Genomic DNA, 22,925 nt, shown 5'->3' with positions numbered 1-22,925 from the left:
ATTTAATATATATTTTCGTCATATTTTTGAATTTTACTTTTTGTTTGTTTCATAACTTTTATTGGAATTGGAATTATTGGAAGAAAACAAACTTATTCTTAGTCGTGAACTTCCACTTCCAATGTTGCGACCCCCGCTGTGTTCGTATGTACAAGGATTGTTTATCATGTCCTACACTTGTTCCCTTACTCCGGCATCCGCATGCATAATCGGGCAGACCCAAACCGAAATGGCGAGCACGTAAACGGAAACCCAACGACAATCGCACATTTCCCAATAATTATATTTCAATGCATCAGAATTTCAGCACGACAGTTGTCTGGTTTCCGCAGGACAACAACAAATGGAGAATAATAACAACACCAGCAGTGGAATATCATCATCGTCATCACCATCATTGGTTTATCATCGTTGGCAGCAGCTGGACCATCATCGCCATCGCCATTGATACAGTTATGAAAGCCGGGGAGCATAACAAAGGCCTCTGGTCAGTTAACCTCCCACCCAACGAGTTCCGCCCCTCGAAAGTCCTTGCCGCCCTGCGGTGAGTTCACGGGGAGAGCGGCCTTTGTGGGCCGTACCCCGGTGTGGTGTGGTGTGGTTGGTCATTATCTGTTTAACAGTTCCACATTTAACGATGAAACGTCCGCTGGCATTGCCAGCTCGTCATGATATGGCCACATTTGAGTGGGCGGCTCGGAATGCCAGTATTTCTCCCACTTCCCTTGATTCCCATACGCCAATCTGACGTCTAGAGATGGCAAAAGCGGCTTAAATAAACCAGGTTATGGTTTTACGGATTTAAAATAAGACTAAAACAACAAATTAAAAATAAAATATAAATAAATACAATCCTTTAAAATGTAATCCTTTACATCAGTTTCGACTTTCTTCATTACTAATTAAACGTAAATGAATTTTATAACTAATTATTTAAAATATGTTTCTTAGGATCTGTTGGTTTCTTATCTAAAGCTATTATGTTTTATCAAGACTACTTACCAATAATCACTTAAAATCAATATTTTGCTAACCCAATTTCTATTAGTACAAAACATGGTAAAAAGCATACTTCCTTAATGTACTTAAGATGCCTTAATACTTACTAATAATTGAACTATATTAATTAAATTCGAACTCCAGAAAGTAGTAGCCCTTTAACTCGATTATTCTGTATATGAGCATCCAATATGATTGCCATCCCTGATCCATTTGGCATGTCCTGGCATATTGTGCGCTACAAACGGACAATCAACGGACAGGCAAGGGGCCAATAAGTTTATTACTTACCTCGACGCATTGCCCAACCAACCGTGTTCGGATCGGGAGAAAAGCAAAGGGAGGGGGACGTGGGTGGTTCAGGATAGCACAGGACGAGTCCTTGAGCAGGAAACGGACACACACAAACACTCACACACACACAAACACACAGATGTTCGACATCGCAACGCATCATCTTGCCGTGTATAATTCATGAAATGCACATCATTGCCTCAATAATGATTGCCGTTACACACACTCACACACACACACACACAAGAGTACGCCTCAATGGCTGTGTATACAAAATGTATTTGCCTGTCATGGAAGGGGGAATCCCAGAATTCATTTGTCCATGTGTGCGTGTGTGTGTGGATGACTCCGTATTTGTGGATATCCCGTTGCTTTGTTGAATGTTGAATTAGATGGCAGATACCAACTAAACTTTATGTCAGTGATTCATTCAATTCCAATTCTATATGTTGCATAACCAAATGGGCGAGAATGGGAAATCTCGTTCTAGTGGCCTTTTAAGTCCGGCTTTAATTTGTTAATCACATTATCAAATTTATATACTACTTAAGTAAGTGTAATTAATTGGTATTTCTTATATAGGAAAAAGCAACTTAAATCGTTCACAATTTGATTATGAAAAGCTTAGACAAATTAGAGATAAACAATAGTAATTTGGGTGAACAATTTCCAATGATAATACATTCATGTAATATGCAAGTAAAATCATAATTTTTGATAAAGAAAGTAATAAATATGCGTTGACATTGGGAAAAGTGTAGAGGCATTTATAAATATCTATTTCCTAATACAGATTTGTTAATATTCCAGATATTTTAATTTTTCTCCTGACCAAGCAGAACAACATTGCGTATACGCCTCTTGGAATCGAAACAAATTGATATTTGTTTAATAACAAGCATTTTAATTGAGGTTCCTGAAGGGTTTCAGGCGTGAGAACATACCTGCCAAAACAATGTGTGGTTAGGTGGGAGAAAGGAATCCGTAAGCAGGCTTAAGGTATTGACGAGTGTAACTGACTGATGCTTAACCCTCAACTCACTCACTCATTTGCACTCAAACACTCCGTCTGCGGTTAGCATCCTTGTTGTCGAAACATTCTGAAGCACGACTCTTGGAGTTTGGTACTTTTTAGGCACTGGAAGAAATGTTGTCAACTTTTCAGGTGAGTCCTTTTTTTTTACCCTTGAAGAGGATATTATAATTTCAGTAAGAAGTTTGCAATGCTGTTAAGAACACTGCTCAGACTCCATAAAATATATACTCGTATATTCATGATCAGCAATACGATCCAAACTAGACGTTTTTAGGATGCTTTTTTCAATTTCTATGATGCAATTACACCTAAGCTCATAACTTTTTTAAGTTTAATCAGATTGCGAAGTGGCATGCTCCTCTCTATAAGTATTTCTGTGGGATATGATTAAAAATAAAAACGAATACTGTAATTTTGTTTGAGTGCCCACGCAGACAGCTCAAGACACAAACACCCGCACTTAAAGCGTCATTATTAGCACAACTGAAGGGGAGAGAGGGTTATGTGGCAAGTGGAGTGAGAGGTGAATGGGTTGGCCATTATGACCACTTTCTGGAACACCTCCCACACCGCCCACACCTGTCCATGCCACGCCCACTCGCATCCCACCACCCCCCAAAAAAGCGGACACGGAGGACGGGCTTCCTTGTTGACACACTTCTGCCAACAGTTGATCTTGTGGCCGACCGCAGGCATGCGGATTAAATCCATAAAGGATACGCACACATGTTCATTTGATATGCAGACGTTTACGTGTGTGCGTGTGTGTATCATGCGTGCTTTTGTGTGTGTGTGTGACTCTATGAAATTTTAAGCACGTCCGTTTCATGCCTAACGAGCCCCATTTCCAGGCCCCGAGCGAGATGGCATGTGGGTCAGCTGAAAAGAAAGACAGAGAGAGCGAGAGAGAGACCGAGAGTACAAGTCACAAGGATTTGGAGCGCCCGAAAGTAGGCAACAAATTGTATCTGCTTGTGCGTACAGTGCAAAATCTTCGGTAAGCAAGCAAGAAAATCGGAATTAGTACGCCAAGATGAAAAATACTCTAACAACATATGCCCATAAAAACACTGGAAATCATTTTTTTTAGTTAAATTACATTTACTTCTATCAAAAATCAAATAGTGCTGTATAGAAAAAAATTTTAGTGACCTGGCTCACAAAAATATGATTATATGCTTTTTGCTTTACTTTTCGTGAAATAAAAAAAAGTTTTTAATATTTGATTTATTTTATTTCTAAGTAAATATTGTGACTTTTGGTGTTTTATTTAAAAACCATTTTTTTTTATCTGTTTTTGCAAAATTTAAAGTTTAAAACAATTAGTTCAAAAAGACGTATTAAATGTTATAAATACTTAATCGTTATTGTTTCAATTTATTCGGCCACACAAAAGACTAAAGCAACCCGTTAAAAGGACATACCAAACACTGCCCACACACACACACACAAGCTTACACATTCAAGTTGTATTGTGTACAGTACATATTATGTTTACAAATCACACCTAATAACAATTGAGCAAGGATTTAGCACGTCCCTTTTGCCCCCCTGCTGCTCGGAAAATTGTTGAGAGTTTTGTGTGGCTTTTTGGGTTAATTAAAATATGCAAGCAAATAAAATGAAATTGTTGCTATGTCTGCTCGTCGCCCTCTCTCAATTAGATGAGGCGTAAATTGTGGTCGGGTTTTTGTTTACTTGTTGGCTTACACGGGGCCTAACGTTAAGCAAGGTATGAAAATGCATTTTTAATTTCATTTAATTTGCTTCGCTTTCTGCTCGCCAGAGTGAAAATGAAATTGATTAACGCTGTAAAACTCTTGTACATTTTCATAATAACCCGACTCGTGACGGCCGCAAAAAAGGGGGAAAACGTGGACGACAGAAACCGAAATGAATACAACAAAAAATGGTTAAATAAATAAATTAAAATCAATAAAAACCACAAAAGCACACACACACTTATGTGCATGTGGCTGTGTGCGAGGGAGCCATTTAAACATGCACATTATTACAATTAAAATTAATTTAATAATAAATTCCAAAATAATTACATTTCACTTGTTTAAATAAACGTTTTTCGACCATGGAATGGACTCACGGTAAAGTACCGACAAATAAAAATGATAGCATTACACGTCCGTGTGTGTCAGTATCTGTCTTTACATTGTGTGACTGTGTGTGTATAGTGTCACTGACCAATTGGCAATCTGCTGCACAACTTTATACCAAAGAGCAAAAAAAAAGTCCAGCATTTAAATGAATTTTATGCCCTTTGAAGTCCTGGGGTATTTTCATTTCTCGATTGTTTTTATTTGAACAGTGTGATTGCTGATCTATAAGCACAGTACTTTTATTTGTCAATAAAGTATTATGTAATAATTTACAACATTTTTATTTTGAACATAAATTAAAGGTTTTTGTCTATAAGCGTTAAATAGACTTTTTAATGTATCTGACACTGTTTCAACTACTTTCTGTCCCAAAACTTATGTTAAGATATTTACTTCTCAATAATTCCCAAATGCAGTAAGAAATCAATTTAATTTAAATAATGCTTTAAATGGTATATCATGAAAAAAATATTTTTTTGGGGCCGTTTGACAAAATACAGATCGTCGGTAAAGAGAAATACAATTTTCCGTTTTATATTTGCATTAAAAATTTAACATTTTCCCAGAATCTTTTGCAGAACCATCGCATAAATAAAATGGCACACAGATGTACACCAAATATATATACGTATACGAAACGACTTATATGTATATATAGATATATATATATATGCATGTGAATATACATATCTGTCAGTCATGTATGCCATGTGTACGTTTCTGTATAAGTAAGTGGAGTGTCCTGCGAATGTTTCCCTGCTGCTGTTTGCTCCTTTTTTGCGTATGTTTTTATTTGTTAATTTGTATGGAAAATCACTTTTTGCCAGGGAGCCGGCGTAAAAGCAGCGAACTCTGGGTGTGGGTTCGAGTGTAAATAAAACCCATTTAAAAAATTACGCTGTTTTTATAAGGTAACAATGCATACAACAATTTACACACGTGTGTGCGGATGATGCAAATTTGCATAACATTTTTGCCCGGGACCACATCACGAGGGCAGTGGCCACGCCCCCACATTGCACACACAAACAGTAGTGTTTGGAAAACATAGTGTTATAATAAAAGTTTAAAAAGTTAATTTAATACATAGTAATAAAAAAAGGAATTTGTTCTAATATTTTAGTAAGTTTAGTAAGTAATATTTGTTTTCTTTAGAACTTTATAATATCGAATCAATAATTTGTTGGTTTAATATTTTTTATTTCTGAGTTATATTTTTGAAACATGTTACTATCATTTTGCGAAAATGCATAAAAAATTTTTTAAATTAACTTTAAAATTATTTTTGAAGTCTTCTATTATTTTTAACTTGACTGTACCTCCATATAGGTTCGCTCGGGCGTATAAATTCACATAATAAGTCCTTCGTCCTGGCGCCCGTGTCGGGTTTCCTGCGGTTTGTGGATGATTCCGTTGTTGCTGCTCCACTCCTCTTCACATAGTTGTTGTTGTTCAGGTTGCTGTTGTTAACGTTGATTCGTGACAAAAGCAAAAACAAAAACACTTACAAAAAAACAACAACAATCAAAAGCAACAACGGCAACAGGAAAAGCGTATGACAGGGATATCATCCAGGGATATACAATTTGGTAGGTCATTATCCATGCTCCTCCGCTGGCAGCTCCTGTTTTGACTGCGGTTTCAAATATGGCAAATAATTGTAAAATGTTTCTGGATTTTGGCTCTGCGCTTCCTATATCATCATGGCCGCTCGCCATCTGGCGGCTGCTGTTGATGTTTTTGCATTGCATTTGTGTCGCTGCTGGTTATTGGTTTATTGTAAATTACTGAGCTATAAATTAAAATAACATACTGACTAAATGTGTAATCAAGGTTGGTTAGCCAAAATGCTGACAACAATGAAATGAGGAGAGGAAATTATTCCTATTTATTTAATGTAATTAAATAAGTGTGTAAGATATTTAGAAAAGATAAAACATAGAAACAACTATACTTTATACAATAAACGTTAACTTAAACATTGAAGATATTACGTTCTAAAAAAATTTTATTTGTTATGAGCAAATTTCTAAGGAATAAAAACGGTAGGTGCCTTGTTAATTTCTGAAATATTTTGCTGTTTTTTTCGCCTTAAAGCTTACAATAGTATCGCAATAACAATTACGAGGACAACAACAGCAAGCAGCAATAAACTACAACTGCAGACTCCGCAGGACTTTCCACTCGGTTCCGCAGACGGATCTCTCTCTCTTGCCGCTTTCCACTTTCTTTTAGCCAGCTTCTTGTGTTCTGTGTGTTGGCAGCGAAATTGCGTTGAATGTTACCTGCCATTTGGCAGGACACACACACGCAGAGTCCGGGATCCCTTTTAACCCGGGAGTCACCGCCCCATCGCATTCCCCTCCTCCTTCACCGAGTCGAGTATTAAGTAAATGTCAGGGCCTAGGATATGGGTCCTAGATGGGTGTGTTTGCTCCAATGGAAGGGGGGATGGGTCTATATACAAAGGAGTTGTCTACAGCATGCATATGCAACATGAAGGACTCCCGCTTCTCGTGCTCCTCCCCCAATTTTCTTGCCGTCCCTATCGTTATTGCGTTTTCGTTCGTTCTATGTGGCAGACAACAGACAGGACACCGGCGAAAGGAAGGCAGGATGGCAGGATGGCGACTAAAGGTGCACAACGATGCTCGCTTGGCGTTTATTTGTTGCCCCCTTTTGGGTTTCGGCTTTTGGTTCGGCACTCGGTCCGTTTGTTTGTTTGCCATGCCAGCCAGGATTCTGGCTACGACCTGGCCCACAGAGTCCGATGGCCAACAGCGGGAGCTGCAACTTTTCCATTAAATCTTCTTTGCAGCTTAGAGATGAGATTTCATCATCCAGCAAATATTTCTACAATGCTCACTATGTTTAAGGTGCTTTGAGAAATATTATTCAATTAATTTCCAACCAATTACCGTTGAAATTTGGTCTTAAGCAATTTCCATATTTTCTTGAGTTATTATAGTCATTATACATTTTATGAGAACAAACATTTTATAAAATCTTCTGCAACTATAACTATAAAGGTATCTAGTTATATAAATTAATTAAATGCTTGTCTAAAACTAGATACCTTTTTAGTTATATTGTAGCTATAATGTTATATAGATATAAGTTTAACCCTAAGTATCCTAAGTAATAATCCAATACAGCACCCATTACACCTACATTTTCACGCTGCCATCCCTAAAGGATATCTGAAAGTCTGCCAGCCCACTCCTTTTAATGTTGTTTAAGCGGTCCTTTTCTGCTCGCCGCCATTGTCATTGTCTAGACTTGTGTCTATTGGGTTGATAGCCTCGCTGGGCCCACCACACCAAAATACTTCCTCTGGTCCTCCATGTCGCATGCTTAATATTTGTCTGTAGTAAACTTAAATTAATCATACGCATCGTTGTGCAGCATAAAAATGGCTAAAAAGTTTTGTGCTTTTCATTCTGCAACGGGGTTCAAAGGGCAGCAAATGTTCGAATTGAGCTATTGAATTGCCGCCCAAGCCCCGTTTATCCTTACACAGTCACCTTTGGAGCAAACAACTAAGTGTGTCCTGTCCGTACGTGCGTGTCCTTTGCTGTCCTTTTTTGCCTCTGTGTGCTGTATATTTGTTGACATGTAATTGTAACTAAATATTTTAAATTGCTTTAAAATAAAGAGAAAAGCTTAACGCCCGTTCCGCCCTCGTTTCCAAAAAAGGTTATGCAAATGACAAAGTTTGCAGGATGCATACAAACCAACACACACACAAACACATGCATTAAGAGGGAGATAGAAAGAGGGGGGAGTGGAAGGGGTGAAGAGAGGGGGAGGGAGAGATATGTGCGGCAGGTGAGGATGCAACGTTTGTGTAAATAACATAAAATTCGTATTTATACACAGCATGCAAGTAAACGCTAGAGGGGGCGGAATCACAGAGGAGGCGTAGAAAGTGGGGGCTCGTTGGAAAATGGGGCGTGGCAGAGGCGGCAGGTTGCAACAGCAGCTGAGGAGAATCATGAAATTTCTGTTTGCATTTTACATTTGACTGCGTGTCGGTGTCAGGATAACTACGTGTCCGTGTCCTTGTGTGGGTGTGTTTGGATATGTGAGCCTGTATACGTGTGTGTTTTTCTGTTTGTGTGTGCCAGTGTATATTTATGGTAGAGTAAGAGTACATCACTCGGTGTGGTGTGTGCTCGTTCGTGTGTGTGTGTGTGTGTGTGGCGGGGCCTGATATGTGGAAATGCTTTTATCAGTGGCAGACGTGAAACAAGTGAGAAATACTTTGGTATAAACAATGATTGCAGTCTGGGAATATCCTGTAAATTAATATTTAAATTAAGATGAACTAATTTAGATCAGAAACAAATTTCTTATACACTTTAATACTTCAAAAGATATCAAAATGTATCCCTGTTGAACACCAAATATATAAAATCACCTTACTTGCACTTCAACATTGAAACAAACGATATTTGATATATTTTCAATTGTATATCTTCTTGGATATACCCAATTGCACACCCTCTACAAAAATTGAGATAGCATTTTACAGCCATGAAATTTGCAGTTTATTGCCTTCGTTTTTATGTAGGCGGTGGGACGCAGAACTGCGGGCGAAAGAGAGGGAGTTAAACCGCACACAGGCTGGAATGGGTGTGAAAGAGACACAGTATTGTTGCAGTTACAAATTAATTGCATTTCGGCAAAGAGCTAAAACATCGATTTGCATTTGTATTTTGTAATTTCTGATGTGGCATTTTGTGCATAATAAATGTCAACAGAACAGGTGGCGGGGGTGCAAGCGTGTAATTAACACCACAAAGGAAACACCCATCGCACTTGTCAGCGAGTCACTTAAGCGACTCCGCGACCTTCAGTCATCAATCAGTCAAGCCATCAATCATTCAATGGCGATCTCTGCGAGAGAAAAAAACGAGTTTCCCAACCGCATTCTTCAACGCAAACGGAGACAATTTAGAGTCGTAAATAGTTACACTCGACGACAGTTATGTGAAAATATGATCGAGAGTTATCGATAGCCAGTCAATAGATCGGGAGAAAAGTGATATCACTTGTGTGTTTTGCTAAAAAAAGATTATAAAGTGGTAGAGAGAAGTTAATTAGGCGCCCGTGCTAATTGTCACAGTGTCTTCTCTTTTTCTCCACCTGTTCTCGCTGGTACTTCAATTAGGTTTACATGCACTTTGGCGCCTGCTACTAAAAAACTGGTTTCCCCATCTCTTTTTCTCTCTCTCTCTCTTTCTCTCTTTACTTTTTGCCTGGAGAAAGGAGCTAAAAGAAAGAGATGGCCATAAAATAATCAAGAAAGAGAGGGACAGATCAGTTCTTATCGTTGACATTTTAGTCAAGCTCATTGGCAATATTAATTAACAGAATTAATAAAACATTTGTACGAGTATCTGCAGCGAGCAAGAAATATTAATTAACTCGAACCGCTTTCAGTAACTGGCTTCCGTTGCCACCGAAGCTGGTGGGTCAGGGAAGTGGAAAGGGGAACGGGGAAAGAGGGGAGCAGGGGTGGTGGCGCGTCGTTGTGTGTTATACAATAATTAAGTTTTCAGCACCTGCGTGAGTCCAAGTTGGAGCCACTGCCGCTGCAGCTGCTCGTGTGCAGCTCTTAAGCCTGTCCAGACAGCCAGCTAAAAAGCAACGGGCGGTTCCAAAGATCCAACAGCCTTGGGCGCCGTTAGGAATCCTACCATTTTCATATACCTTTAATTTCGTTCGAAAAGGGGATTTTGTATCAAAAGGGTTTGCTTTTTTTCAGAGATCACAGGTTATTTTAAATTACCTTTAAAAAATATTTAATTGAGTGTTTGAGTTTTGAATGGAATTGATTGCTCCATACATATATACATTTTATGACTTACGCTTTCAATTAAAATTACAATAATATTTATAATTTAACACAAGCAGCCTTTGTACCTTGGGCTCTATATTAAAAGATTATTCATACAACGATTTATTGCATTTTAATATTGGTTTAATGTTGCTTGGTCATTTTGTAATTTTCCAAACCAAAAAAGCCCCATATTGGGCGCCATTTAATTAAATCAACTCCTCTCCTGTCTTAGTTAACCGAAAAATTTCTTTAAAAAATTGTCGCCCGATTGCCTCGACCGACTGTCTTTTCGGCTTTTTGGTGGCCACTGTGGCGCATGTTTGGGCCGCTTTACATGGCCTGGCCAGTTTCAAATTTCAGTCCTGTTTGGCACCGCATTCCCATCCTCTCTCCCTCTTCTCTTTTTGCAACTGTGGCAACTGTTTCTTGATCGTTTCCTTGCTCCTGTTTCGGGTTATGCGTGAGCAGCGCTGTTGACGTGTTTGTTGCACATGCGCATTAACCTGGCCGCAAATTGTAATTACCACAACGCATTACAACATAATTTCCAATTGCCCCGCCCGATCCCCGCGACTCCCTTGGGTGTGAATTTAATGATATGAAACGGGTAGACTTTCTGGGCGAGAGGATCAGACAGATGCCGAAAGAAAGTTCGCCCCAATTGCCGTGTCTAAGTGGCAGTGAGCCAAAGTGAAGGGCAGTTCTTTGGTAATAACATAATAAGCCAAAATATTGTTGGCATTGGAATTCAATTAGTAAAATGCGGCAAAAAAAAAAAAAAAAAAAAAAAGCGAGGCATGTGAAAGGAAGCTGAACGAGATGCTGTCGTCCTCCAGCCCGCTTCTCACCCAGTTTGAGGTCAATTGTCGAGAATCTCGGTGTGTGCAGAGGGCCCAACTTGGAGCACAACTTGGTGCCCAACTTGATGCCCAACTTGGAGCCCAACTTCAGGTTCGATCCCGAGCACGTGCACTCGACCAGTTTTCTGTGGGCTGCCCTCTAGACAAATTGACCAGGCTTCGGATTCGGTTGCGACTTCCCAGTGGCCAACTCCTCTTACCTGTTCCTGTTTGCTCTCCACATGTGTGTATTTTTCTGTGGTAGTGTGTATGTGTGTGTGTGGATGCCATCAGGTGTCGTGTATTTTGTCAGATATATTTGCGTTTCGATTTTTCCGCCTCACTGCAGACAGAAGTTGTTCGACCGGCCATGTCGTGATCGGCAGGCGGAGAATGCCGGGATTTGTTTTAGCGTTGAAGAGCTGTTAGGGGGAGGATCCCGTATCTAGTCAGTATCAGGGTTTATGCTTTGATTTCCTGTGAACGATGATGGGCTATTATCTGCAGTGAAACCAAACCTAATCGTATACATCTCTACGTGGTTAAATGCATTTTACAATATGCTATCTTCTTGATGTTCTAGAAATAATTTAAGATACGATAAACTTCTCTAGTAAATATTACATACATCAAGTCTTTTATTTGAAAATATAATTTTCATTGTACTTATTTGTGTTATTTTTTAAAACATTTAAAGGTTATTTGAATTATATATATATTTATACCTTTACCTATCAAAAACATTTTCTATATAAATGTGCCAAAAACATGCAATTGAAAAGCAGTTAAAAAATCACTCTTTTAAAATCGTTGCACGATAAGGAAGTCTTTTAACCCAAAATTTATTGGACAATGTCAGGCTTTTAAGCTGTTTGGATTTTCTTCCCCTTTTTTTGTGGTTCTTGGACTCTGTGGCTGTCGGAGATTCTTTTCTATTGGCCAAAAAAGTGCTTGACCCAGGTCTAGACAACCGAACTGCAGTAAAATAGAGGAAACTCGAGTGAAGTGGAGTGAAGCGGATTGGACTACTCTGGGTTGGATGTTTGGCTGTGGCTGTGGCTGTGGAGCCTCGGCTCAAACTCGTTTCAATTAAAATTCTTGGCCAAGAAGCGACAACAACAGAAGTTGGCAGCAAACAAACAAACCAAGCGACCGACCGACCGAGAAGCGGCCAAGAAACCAGCAAAAAAAAAGGCGGCCAAAGGCAGCAAAAAGACAAATTAAAGGGGATTATGAGAGGAGCAGACAAGCGGAGGATATATCTTATATATATGTAGCTATATACATGTGTATGGGAATGCAACTGGCAAAAGGCTGCTCTTTTCTCTTCAGCCGTATGCGTGTAAGTAAATTTTGCAGAAATTGGTGCAGAAGACAAAGGAAAAGCACATAAAATAAAATAATAACAGACGCAATCCAAAAGGAGACCGAGACGATGATGACGACGGGCCAATGACTAAATGACTGACTAAGTGCCAAAATGGTGAAAAGAGGGATAAGAGGGATACACTGGAAGAAACAAGAAATAATACAAATATGGCTTTCTAAAAACTATTGTAATGTCTGCATTTCTAGTTCACAATTCTAGCGCCACAATTTGTAAAATATCGCATTGGAAAATCTTTTTTTAAAAAAAAACCAAATAAAATTTTTTTTCCATTTATATGGAAATTTCGTTGAAACAAAAAGGTTGGTAAAAAACATATTAATTTAGGTCCCTGTCTTAAAAAATTGAAAAAAATTAACTTATTAAAAACTAATGCAATGTTCTTTGTCCATAATTCTTAGGAATGTACGTTTATGTCATATTATCTCAAAATGATTTGCATTAGTTGCTCTAGAACTTCAAAAAGAACTTCACTGCAAATCTTTGAGATCATCTTTCAGTTCTTTTTTTACATAATTATTTGTTTTCTGTGTGGGATACAGGGACTTTTGGGACCGAATGCGAAATCGAAACGAGAGATCGAGAGGTATGGCATATGTATACGCATATATATATAAAATACGAGTGCCGCCTTCAACCTCTATCCTCCCCCAAACTCTTTCCCCCCTCTATAAACTCCTGGATACCCTATAGATCCCTCGATCTTCTTCTCATCTTCGATCCATTGCCAGTCGTCGTCGCCGTCGTCGTCGCTCATTATAAATTTTTTTAATCGGCTGCGCTGCTGCACACAGGAAAACATCAAAGATCCGTCTGCCAGAAGCGACCATATCCTCCGGTTGTTTCCCCCCACCTTTCAGCAGATCCTGCTGCAAGTTTAAATATTTAAAACAAAGTCTCCTTCATCCTCCCGCGGCTCCTGCATCTGCAACATTCCTGCCGATCGCTCGCCCCCACCTCCATTTGGGCCTCCTCCATCTTTTCCTTATGTTTTTTTTTTCTTCTGACCGCATCCTCGAAACGGCCAAGACCCAAACACACTCGCACATGGTTAATATTTTCCTTTATTTCTGCGTTTCAGTTTTTTTTTTTTGGTTTTTTTTTGGACGGACCTGTCGCCGTCGTCCGTCTGGAACTTGGACTCCGTTTCGGTTTCGTTTCGAATTGGCAACTGTTGGTGTATTTCACCTGGCATCGGTCATTAAATGCCCTCAAAATGCATCCAACAAAAGAACTCAACAAGTTAAAAGGGCATAACAACAGCCGCAATGCCAGCTTGTCTTGCATATTTTGTATTTATTTAATATTGTTTATGTATAATACAAATTGTTCAGGTGCATTGGACTGACCGATGTCGGGCTATAATAAGATAAATGACTTTGATGGAATGATAAGGCAAAAAAGGATGTTCTGAAGAATGCGTTTAATAAAGTTTTTAGGAGTTTTAAAATAATAAGGGAAAAATAGAGAAAACGCAAAGATTTAATTTTAAAAGGACTTATTTAAAATCCAATTAGTCAACTTCTTTGATGTGTATTCAAATCGTCATACAAATAATAACATTCATGTTCACATATTTACCTAATTACTTTTTTACCTTCTCATTCACATGTTGAATATTAATGCCATGATTGTTCAGCTTAATGCATTATAATTGAATCTGATTAAATCACTCAGATCATCACTTAATTATTTACACAATCATCTACATCAAAAATAATCATCCGCGAATTCTTTTCATTCACAAACTCTTTATTAATTTTTAGCATAATCATTTTTAATGCCGCGTCATGTTTATTTATTTACTTTTTTTGGTACACATTGCAATTCATATCTTTGCTTTTGTTTTGTATCTCTTGAGTGCCCGCTTGTATCTTTTGTGGCAAGTTTTACATACTGCAGGAAAGGGGGGATGAATGGGGACGAGGAAGGAGAAGAATGTGCGTGTGTCGAGTGGCCGAAAAGTGCCAACAACATAAAAGAGACAAGAGACAACAGGAAGCAGCTGCTAAAAAATTCTTGGAAATATCACATTGCTGCGGTGCAAAACAAAACAAAAAAAAAAAAAAAAGAATTAACTTGGCTTCTGCGCCTCGAACTCGAGTTGCATATAATTTAATAAATTCAAAATGAGACAAAGATAAGCCCAACGAAAAACAACTTCATTATTAGAGTGCAGAAAAATCTTACGACTCTGGGGTCAATAGTATCTCAAGGAATTCAATGCCTTCTTTGCATTTGCTGTGGCCCAGGCCCAAAAGAGCTAAGGCCAAGGCAAGTTGGTCCGAAGCAGAAGCTGAAAGAAGTACCACCCCCCTTCAAAACCACCCAATGGTACACAGAAACAATTAATAATAATAAAATGATTATAATATTGATAAATTATTCTATGAAGATGTTCAATTTAAATCAAAATATTTAAACTATATATGGTAAGGAAACTAAAACTAAGTTAAGGTAAATATATTTATTAGAATTTTGTTTTCACTATAATCCTCAAACTAATTAAACATCTGAAAATTTTAATTTTCGTATTATTAAATATTTAGTTACGCACTAAAAATAATCAAATGAAAATAATTATTGTAAATTTCCAGTAAATTCTTAAATTTTCTATTACGGATGATAAAAGCCGGGGGAATTTTTGTTTAATGCAATATGCAGCAATTATGCTGAAAGCGATCGTAGTTTCTTTCCGTGCATCTCTCACAAGGAAGCGCATTTTTAAATGCCAAAACAAATGGAAAAATTAAAGCCAACGAACGAGGAAGCAAGGGCCAAGAGGGGGAAAGAGATGGCAGTTAAACCTGCCCGACGGAGAAAGAGGGAGACGGGGCAAGCCGAGAGTTGACTGTAAAAATGCATCTAAGCCCGCTTTTTTTCTTTTTCTTTGCTTTTTTCAACTTTTACCAACTGGTTTGCGACCACTCTCCTAACCCAGGCTCACCCACCGCCACCACCCCCTTTATCCAAAGCTGACACAGCAGCCGCAACACTTTTATTATATGCCTTCATCTAATAAGCCAAAGCCAAAGCCAAAGACCAAGGCGAGCTTCTGCTGAATCTGAAGTTGAAGCTGGAGCTGAAGCTGCAGCCACGGCTATATGGCTATATGGCTATATGGCTATTGAGCTATCCGTGTCCAATTGCCAACTGAAACTGCAACTCCAACTCCAACTCCAGATACATACATACTCGAACTCTCTAGCGGCGAATCGCTGCAGTTGTACTAGAGTTCTATCGCTCGACGATGATCACCAAACATGATTGTTCAACTCTGCTGTTTTAACGCCAAATAAAATAAATCAAATTCCTGAGCGGTCGTCGACTAGACGTATGAGCTTTTTTTGCCTCAGGATGAATAGAGATGGCCAAAAGTGGATACCTGTTACTCGTTATTTAGTATAATAAAAAATGTTATTAAAAATTTAAATGCTGTCATAATATAAATATGAATTTAAAAAGCAAGACGTTTTAACGACTATGATTTTATGATTTTAGCAAATCATCTAAGGTCATTACTAATAACACGGTGAAAACAATTTTATTATAATAACCAATATTTATATTCTTTTTATTCATTTTAAAATTTTTTACTATGATATTGACATAATGATTATTTAAAATATTCAGTTTTAAGCTTACATTCAATGATCATAGCAATGCCAAATATATTAATAAAAAATGTTGTTTGCTGAACTAAAATATTTTATCTCCGGCTATACTTTTTAAGGTTTATAGACATAAAGATAACATTTTTGTTATATTTAAATTTTGTTTAGAAATTTGTACGTTAAATTTGAGTGTACACCAATTAAAATTAAGACATTACTATTTCAATTCATACATCTACTCCATGAGCACTGTATACAAAAAATCGGAGAAGGACAAAAGCAAATCCCTGTTGGCCAAGAACAGTGCCAGGCAGAGCTGTTAAAACGGGGACTCCGACTAGATCGGTCTCGAAAAGGCCCCTGGCTTTTCTGCTTGACCTCACTCAGCAGAACCACCTCCTGGGACCCCTGTTCCGCCCCCTGTTTATCCCGCCCCCTGGCCAATGGCACCAAGTGTCGATCGATGTGGATGTGGCTGCGCTGGATGTGGATGTGGATGTGGTGGATGTCGATGTCCTAGGCCATATAATAAACTTGAGGAATGCGGCAGCCGAAAGGGGAGAGTCGAGTCCAAATGCAAACGGCTACCAAGCCGGCGATGAAGACTCCCAGCCAAGGCTTCATGTCCAGCTTCAGTTTGCAGCTCCAGTTGGGGCCCCGAAACATGTTAAAGGCAGAGATTAAATTCAAATAAATCGACATGGTCGCCTGGAAATGAAAACATTCACAGAACACACGAGACAATAACAACAGCAACCACAACAGCAGCAAAAGCAACAACAACGGGAGCAGGAGGATGGACTCGGCGAAGGAGGAGGGGCATTATGTGGAGTCACAACAACGATAAGCAGGAATGATCAGCTCAGAAGGATGTGAGTCTTGCAGTCTCGACACGGGGAATACCCGGCATGGGTAAATTAGAAAAAATAAATCAAACAAAAGCATTTAATGTAGATTTAAATATATTTTATAATATCAATTATTATTATATATAATTATTATTACAGTAAATATAACAATATTACTTATTATCAAAACTAATGTTCTTAATGGTTTACATTTAATAAAATATAGTTACTGTTTATTAAGTTATTTAACATAATAATTTAAATATTTTTCCCTTAAAAACTTTTGTGTTGATCTTGGATTACATTTCACTAAATGTTGGGGCACTTTATACTTCATAGTACCCTGTAGCCAACGATCCGAGGAAATTTTGCCTGCTGCCTGACGATTTGCGTGGCTCAAACACACACTGAAAGGCTGAAAAGGAGAGAACCCGATGGAAGGCAGAATGAAGAGGACGGATTTGCGGCGTTGAAGGGCTGAAGGGGAAGGGAAGAGGAAGGGAGGCCCTCATCAGAGGAGGGGGCGCAGCCAATTTGCGAATATTTTCATTTCAATTGCGCGACGGCTCCCAGGATTGAGCCGCCTCGCCATTCCACTCCAGTGCCCCTTAGACCATGTGTCCATGTCCATTTCTGATTCCGAGTCTTCGGCGGCCATTGACACACAAGAAGACACACTCAAGTGAAGACCGAAGAATCGGGACCCAAAGACTCTGAGCTCAGAGCTCAGAGCTCGGAGCGCGTTCTTCGCAGGTCACACGTCTGGGGGCAAGGCCGGTTCATCAATCGAAGGGGGGAGGGACAGGTGGTGAGATGGTACGGTGGTATCCCCAATGCAGGTACACAAAACGTCACTTGGCGGGATGATCTATGTACGCAAGGAGTTTTTGGCACCACTCACCTGTGCTCTCTCTTTCTCTTTTAAAGTTTCTGATCCCCTTCGGATAGCCGCAGGTTCGAGGGCCTTCAAAATAAGATCTGGGGATCGAGACCCCTGAGAAACCCCATCAAGGCTATCATTAGTCCAAAAGCCTCGGGCCAAAACTGTTTCGGCTCTTTATTTCTTTTGCTGGTCATGAGGAGGAGGTATACCCTGCAAAGGATAAACTTTTGATTGGAGAACGTTGCAAATTATTACTAAATTTGTAACGAAATTCCATAAAAAAAAATTATATATAACATTTTTATGAAAATTAACTTTGAGGTATTTTTTTTTGTATTATAATAAACGAATTTGTTTAACCAACAAATTAATTAATTTATTTTTGATTCGAATGGTTAGGGTTGTTTTTTGTGGTTCTGACATTGTTAAAAAGATTTATCTAATGCACGTGTATTCATTATATAACATGTTATTAATACATATTCTAATTTATAATGTATTTTCTAGTCAATGTATTAAATTTCCGAATCAGTCTAGTCAGTTATTTCCTTATGCATCATCGCCTTTTGTTTGTGCAAAACTTTCTTAAAAATTTATTTCTGCAGCGACTTCTGCTGTCCGCAGTCGACGCCGGCAGCGCTGTCGGTGGAGACTAGTTTGGTATCTTAAAGTTGAAATAAAAATTATTTACGATCGTTTTGTCAGCGGCCAAGAACTGGAAGGCCACTCAGACCGTAGAGCGCACCACTGACCACAGAACACAGAACACAGAACACTGAATACTGACCACCGGCCAACGACGACCGGTGTCCAGTGTCCAATGTCCGATGTACGATGTCCGATGTTCGGTGCCTGAAACTCGGTGGCTTTGGCCACCTTTAGCACAACTGTCGCCGCCCGACCCGCCCCCTCGACGCCCCGCTGCCACGCCCTCTTAACCAATTGCTGCTGCTCTCGACTCTGTTGTATTTCACGCTCATCAAAAGCATTCAGCACGCGGATAGCGACAACTGTTGCATCCATCTATCTGGGGAGCGAGAAAGATAAATATGTATTTTCCATAAAAAAACTAAAAAAAAAATTTAATTGAAAAACTAAATGTCTAATACTGAATAAGAACTTTATATACCAAAATCTAAACTGTAATGTGTTGCTATATTGCTTCTTCAGATAAAAATTTTATTATTATTATTATTGCGTTTGCTTTTCTTTATTACGATTATTACATTTATATTGATAAGTTGTTTCTACTAACACATGATTTTATGGCAAAATAATAAACCAACGTTATAGGCAGTTAACCATTTTATTATTAATTATTTGTAAAAAACTATAGAACAAATTTCGGATATAATAAAAAAAAATTAAAAAGCCATCTTAACGATAGAAATGCACACCTGTGTAAAGTGTTTGTGTAGAACCATCTCTGCAGTATCCATCACCTGTCTTCTGACTTTTCGATTCCCATAGTTTCCTGGGTTTGGGTTCTCGAAGTTCCCGGGGTTTTCGGGGAGCGACGAGGAGATCTCTCGACGGTCAGGTTCGGTCGGTGTCTTGCGTGCCGCTTTGGTTAATCGGCTATGAACAGTTATCGGACTGGTTTTATATTGCTCAGCATTTGTTATGTGCAGCGGCCGAGTGGAGAACCACATCCCTCCAAGCTCCACTCCTCGTACCGCAGCTATTTATATTGGAATTAGTGCGCTTCTGATTCGATAAGCGAATTGTGCGAGTTTTAATAAGCGTGTTCAGTTGGACATTTAGATATGCCCCGGTGTCGTCGGGTATTTTTCTAGTTTGCCTCAGAATTTATTATCAATTATGAGCCGACTGGAACTGGGAAATGTAAAACGAATTAAGCTTTAACTGTCAGTCGATTTTCCGCGTTAGAGATTTGGCATGCGTTTGAATATTTGATTTTTCATGGGTTGTATTTAGACATTACTTAGAATAGCTCCTTTTTTAAATTTATAAAAACATAACAAATTTATCAGTTTTTTTGTGAATTTTGCTTTATGCTTTGAAATGTGCTATCTAAAATTGGGAAGCAATTCAATGTACATACGAGCTGTTTAAATGTTAATGTAGTATCATAACATCATAACATCGAGCACATTTATAATATTTTTTACGTTCGTAATACCATTGCTATTAAAATAATTATTTTTGAATGGCGAAAGCAATAATCAAAACAATAGTATTTACCGAAATTTAAAACGTGTTGGTGCAACTTGTCAACATTTGGTTAACATATGTATTTTGACACCCGGAAATGTTTGTCATAAGAATTGTTCGTGCAATAACTGTTAAAGTAGAAAGCTATTTCTTAGTTTAGTGGCAAGTGAAACTGTGTGTATGAATAGTGAATCCCCACACACCCACTGCGGCACACAGACGGTGGCAAGTTTATCGTATTTATGGGTCGAGGCTACTCGGAGACCGTTAAAAGAGAGCGAAGGTTGCCACCGGCGGGCGGAGGCGTTTAATGGGTGGCCCGGCTAGGTGGGCGAGGTCGTTTCACTCTAACGGTTCTCAGTGGGTCGGCTGGGTGATCCGATGGTTGGCAGGTGGGTGGTGGGTGGTGGGTGGTGGGTGGTGGGTGGTGGGTGGTTTGTTATTGCCCGTCGGGTGTACGACATACGGCTATGTATATCTGTCCTCTGTTTTAGCCCGCACACACATATTTTCTTTATGAATCCACCGTTTCCAACCGGAGAGTAAACGATCCGCGGGGGAGGAGGAGGAGGAGGGGGTGGTGCTGTGGTGATGTGGTGGGTGGATTGTAGGAGCCTTCGAGGGTGGCTAACTGACGAAGGTTAACAATAAGCTGGCGCGCTATCCTTGCGGCAGTTGAAGGTTAATAAATATGCACGACAAAAACACAGCAACACAACGAAATGTATTTTCCTTTTTCCTTTCTGTTTCGAGTCTTTGAGCTTCCATTTATAGATTGAAAATGATTCCTTCAATGACGTCACTGGTTTTTGGTCTAATGACGTAACGACTGCCTACGCCACGGCTGCCTGTTGTTATCCTAGAAGTGAAATTGGTTGCCGGTGGCATTTCAGTCACCCACACAAATTCCATCCAAATTTATCCATGGCAGCCTGAAAATGAAAACATTTGAAGATATTTATACATCTCAACAATGCGAAGGGGCCTTTGAACATGCTTGAGTAAAAGGGGACGCATTTATTTCAATTTGTATGTTTTGCCAATCAGTGAAGAACGCTTTGTTTAACTTAAAAATAAAAATAGGTTTGCTTAAATGTCTGAAGTGCAATCAAAATATATGTTTTTTTTTAAGTTTTTAGAAATCGAAAAACACTGTAAAAATTTACTAACAAATTTAATTCCTCTATCTAAGAAAATTTAATTTGAAGTAAAGACAAACTTCCTGAGAATAATTTACCTAAGAACTGATTTATTAAAAACTTGTTCCAAAGAAAAAACGTTAAAGCTCTTAAATTTTTTAAATACCAAGGAATCAAATTAGTTTGTTAGTCCAAATACCAAGCACTAATCCTCTAAAAAATTAGCATATTTGCATTTAAAAGTGAGTGCGATTTGCACACCGAGTTGAAAAGGCTAAAGGTTGCTCAATTGACATTTTCGCTAGTGGAAAGAGGCAGCAGGTGGCGGCTTTTAATTTAAAATTTCTATCGCTGTGCGTTTGCTAATTAGCAAACCGACGAAGCGAGGCGAGCTTCAGCAGTATTGTTTGCCAAGGGGTTGGTGGCTGCCTTTAACAAAGTTAGCCTTTTATAGCATACTTTCTGGGGTATCGGAGATCAACCCCCGCATATGGAATTCTTAGCGCCCGCTGGCGATGTCAACACATGCGCCACCTGTCGCCAATTTTACGCTACCCCGAAACCACCGGCAATCCTCTCCTCCACCATCCCATAAAAATCTGCAACCCCTTCGGGATCCCTTTCTTCCGTTTGGAGCAATAAAAGTCTCACGCAGTTCACCTTTTTTAGCCCTTGGGTCTCTATTGCCTTTTACATTAAGGGGTTATATCCAGTTGCGAGGCCAAAAAAATGAGCTTTTTTGAAAATTATTTTTGGAGAGGCTATTTATTGTATGAATACGTAATATATATGAAAAGATAGGTCATTATTTCTAGTTTTAGAATATATTTAAAAAAAAAAAAAATTTGGACTCCGTCGGTCCTGTAGAGGATCTCCCGAGGGTCCACTTCAAAAAAAGGTTTTGCGGTGAGCAAAATATCTCCGGTCCAAATTATTTGAAATGCAAAAAACCAAAAGGATTACGTAAAGAATAGACAAATGCTGGTAATGAGACTTGGGATTTTCAAAATTTTGATTTTTGACAAAATGGCGGCTTCCCAAACATAAAACTTTGTTTTTGGCACAAAAATTTCAACTTTGAAGTGGCTAAAAAAATCGAAGTTTTTGTCGGAGCCGAAATTCCAAGTTTCATTACCTGAAAAAAATATCTAAGAAGAGAATGTGAAAGTTTCAAGTCAATCGGACAAGCCGTCTCTGAGAAATTTTGCTCACCGACTTTGAAGACATAGTTTCGAGAAAAACGCACTTAAAGTTTTGGCTACTAGTTGAACTACATGGGAGGCGTCTTTACAAATACACTTATTACTCCAATACTATTTACCGGAATACTTTGAAATTTTCAGACAATCTTCTTAGATATATATACATTCAAAATAGGCAAAAAAAAAAATTTCGATTTTTTCAAAATCGCAACTGGATATAACCCCTTAAAGGGCGGCCCCCAACAAAACCAGTTTACAATGCACAAGGACACCCTCGAAGGATCCCTACGTACCCGTACCCGTACCCGTTCCGATTCTTCTACACAGGGAAAAATATTTTTCCAAGCCTATAATTACATACTTGTATAATTTGCCATAATGCAATTCCTTTTAATGCAATTTATCTTATGAATAAAATGTTATGTATTTTTAAGTTTATATAATTGTATTAGTTTACTTAGTTTTAGATCTTGTATACCTCACGTTTTTACGTTACGTAAAAATATTTGGTAAATCCAGTTAATTTTAATTGTTCTCTGTGCATTAACAA

The 22,925-nt window shown here is 38.7% G+C and overlaps 1 protein-coding gene across 1 annotated transcript; it reads right to left on the bottom strand.

Annotated features, from left to right (window-relative positions):
• Nucleotides 1-18,336: 18,336 nt before the first annotated feature.
• Nucleotides 18,337-19,684, bottom strand: LOC108089711. The gene is made up of 2 exons (XM_017188058.1): nt 19,257-19,684; nt 18,337-18,886 (listed from the first exon to the last, which is right to left on the bottom strand). The coding sequence occupies exons 1-2, from the start codon at nt 19,509-19,511 to the stop codon at nt 18,839-18,841; spliced, it is 303 nt and encodes a 100-aa protein (XP_017043547.1). The 5' UTR covers nt 19,512-19,684; the 3' UTR covers nt 18,337-18,838.
• Between the last annotated feature and the right edge of the window lie 3,241 nt (nt 19,685-22,925).

This window comes from Drosophila ficusphila, unplaced genomic scaffold, assembly GCF_018152265.1.
Source record: "Drosophila ficusphila isolate 14025-0441.05 unplaced genomic scaffold, ASM1815226v1 contig_106, whole genome shotgun sequence".
Lineage (NCBI taxonomy): Eukaryota > Metazoa > Arthropoda > Insecta > Diptera > Drosophilidae > Drosophila > Drosophila ficusphila.
This window is presented reverse-complemented; position numbering and strand designations above follow the sequence as displayed.

Excerpts from the sequence above, each read along its gene's own strand:
- LOC108089711 (XM_017188058.1), bottom strand. The coding sequence starts at position 19,511 with ATGTGGTTCTCCACTCGGCCGCTGCACATAACAAATGCTGAGCAATAT. Across the intron at positions 18,887-19,256 it reads TACACAAACACTTTACACAG|ATAGATGGATGCAACAGTTG; the intron begins GTGTGCATTTCT and ends CTCGCTCCCCAG.